The sequence below is a fragment of the Crocuta crocuta genome, unplaced genomic scaffold, assembly GCF_008692635.1.
Source record: "Crocuta crocuta isolate KB4526 unplaced genomic scaffold, BGI_CrCroc_1.0 scaffold73, whole genome shotgun sequence".
Classification (NCBI taxonomy): domain Eukaryota; kingdom Metazoa; phylum Chordata; class Mammalia; order Carnivora; family Hyaenidae; genus Crocuta; species Crocuta crocuta.
The window spans coordinates 2,519,838-2,522,557 of record NW_027529443.1 but is presented as its reverse complement, the minus strand read 5'-3'; the positions used below and the strand labels follow the sequence as shown (position 1 = coordinate 2,522,557).

The 2,720-nt window shown below is 49.7% G+C and overlaps 1 protein-coding gene across 1 annotated transcript in view; it reads left to right on the top strand.

Moving 5' to 3' along the window:
• Positions 1-2,478: 2,478 nt before the first annotated feature.
• KDM8 (lysine demethylase 8) overlaps positions 2,479-2,720 on the top strand; it is a gene marked incomplete at its 5' end in the record, with an annotated part of 15,412 nt that continues 15,170 nt past the window's right edge. Inside the window, one exon of the mRNA XM_077760466.1 lies at positions 2,479-2,720. This exon is cut by the window's right edge and continues 76 nt beyond it. Coding sequence (XP_077616592.1) covers positions 2,479-2,720 — 242 coding nt within the window.

Sequence of the window (2,720 nt, the reverse complement as noted above, 5' to 3'; positions counted from 1 at the left end):
TAAGAAAGAGAAAAGGATTCTGAGCCACAAAACTGAATACACTGCAATCCCTGTGTCTGCTTCTCCAGCAATAGAAGTTTCTGTGTCAGGGCAGGCTACCTGATATAACACAGAGCAGCAGCGATTTAGCCGCTAAATGCAATACGAGATGTTTTTGGCTCGTGAGGCATTCCAGCATGGGTGTATGTGCCCTGTTTTGTGGCTGCTGTGGCTCTGTCATCTAGGGCCGCAGAGCCCTTCGCTGGCAGCCAGCGGGTAGGGAGAGTGTGGAGAACCCTGCAGGAGGGAGGGGTGTGTGGGGCAGGGCTGGAAGTGGCTGCACCCCTTGCATTCACATCAGCCCGCAGCTGCCAGCATGCCCACATCCCACCGCAAGGAGGACCTGGAAATGTAGTCTGTGCCCAGGAAGAAGACACATGGATTTGGGTGAGCTTAAAGCAAGGGTTGTTTTCGCAAATAAAGTTTTATTGGAACGCGGCCATGCACATTCATTTACATACTGCATGTGGCTGCTTTCACGCTACAGTGGCAGCATGGTGAGAGCAGTGACCAGATGGCCTGCGAGACCTAAAATGGGCAATATCTGGCCCTTTACAGACAAGTCTGTTGACCCCCTATTTCTTAGCATCAGGGAGTAGCCAGGAGAGGTGATAGCTGTTAGTATCCTGGTGCACAGGTGAGCAATCAATGGTGAGCAGTTACAGACCCGCGAGAACCTCTTCGCCTGTCACACGTTAGGACAGGCCTGCCGTCTGTGTGTGAGAGCACCAACTATGATACTTTTTCTTTCTGGGTAGGTTTTAGGTTCTCCTGGGCTTCTTCCTGGGAAGTTAAGATCTCAATTCCTTCGATAGCTTTAGTTGAGTGCCCACTGTGGGCCAGACTCTAGGCAAATGTAGAGAAATGAGACACGTTCTTGCCCTGGAGAAGCTCGCCAGCTCGTACCGGGGAGACAGACATGGAAGCCATCCGAGTGTTAGCAGGCTTCCCGCAGGGGATCATTTAAGGTGGGCCTCGCAGGCTGGATAGGAGTTTGCCAGAGAGGAGGGATGTTGGAGGCATTCCAGCTAAGGACATGTGACCCTCTGTGAATAAACATTGATCCTGTGCCCACGGTGAGCCTGGTCTTGTGCTGGACCCTGGGTGGCCCCAGGCAGACGAGGGCCCTGCCCTCACAGAGTTTATGTCCGCCAGCGAAGACCATTGTAGAATCATCACACATGAGGCGTGTGTCACGGAGGACATGTATGGGAAGCTGTGGGAACCTGTAAGGGAGGAAGTCTGCATGATCTCTTTGCCGGAAGTAACTTTATATGCGTTTCATTTTTATTTTTTATTTTTTTACTGCTTTCTAATTTTTTAATTCCTTTAATACTTTATTTTCATCATGATAAGTGTACTCTAATCCCATCTCCTATTTCCCCCATCCTGCCACTCCCCGCCCCTCCCCCCCAGTAAATATCAGCTTGTTATCTGTTTGAGAGTTGTTTCTTGGTTTGTTTCACTCTCTCTCTTTTGTCCTTTGCTCATTTGCTTTGTTTCTTAAATTCCACATATGAGTGAAATCATATGGTGTTTGTCTTTCTCAGACTTACTTCGCTTAACATAAGAGCCCATGGGCTCCATCCATGTTGTTGCAAATGGCAAGATTTCAATTTTTATGGCTGAGTAATATTCCAGAGAATGAATATATATATATATGTATATATATATATATAGCATCTTCTGTGTCCACTCATCAGTCGATGGATGTGTGAACTATTTCCATACTTTGGCTATTGTAGATAATGCTGCTATAAACATAGGGGTACCTGTATCCTTTTGTATTTTGGGGGTAAATACCCGGTAGTGCGATTACTGGACCATAGGCTAGTTCTGTTTATAACTTTTTGAGGAATCTCCATACTGTTCTCCAGAGTGCACCAGTTTGCATTCCGCCAACAGTTTGCGAGGGTTTCTGTTTCTCCACATCCTCGCCAGCATCTGTTGTTTCTGGTACTTTCGATTTAGCCATTCTGACAGGTGGGAGGGTGGAATCTCATTGTGGTGTTTATTCGTATTTCCCTGACAATGAGTGATGCTGAGCATCTTTTCACGTGTCGGTTGGCCATCTGGATGTCTTCTCTGGAGAAGCCTGTTTCTTAGCTAGCTTGTTTTTTGAGTGTTAAGTGGCACAAGTTCTTTATATATATTGGATTGGGTACCAACCCAGTAATTGGGTATGTCATTTGCAGATATCGTCTCCCATTCCATCAGTTGCCTCGTGAATATATATTTTAAAAATCTCAGTGGGTGACATTTGGGCCCCTGGATGTCATCACAGATCTGGCTCCCCTCTCCCACCCCGGTTTGATTTCATGAAAATCTGCAAACTTGTGTATTTGGGGGTGCGACATGCTGTTCTGATCCGTGCTTTCTTCCCGCAGCGCCGCCGTGGGACTCGGCGGGCAGGGGCCCCATGGCCGAGGACGAGCGNAGTGTCTGAAGGCCTGCGAGCCCATCCTGGACTACTCCTGGGAGAGGCTCAACGCGGGGCCCTGGCGGGACGTGCACCCCGACTGGCGCCGCGTCTACGCCTTCGGCTGCCTCCTGAAGGCCGTGTGTCTGTGCGAGGAGCCCGCGGACGCCAGCGCCGTGGCCGCAGCGCTGAGAGTCTGCGACATGGGCCTGCTGATGGGGGCGGCCATCTTCGGGGACATCCTCACCAAAGTGGCGGCCGT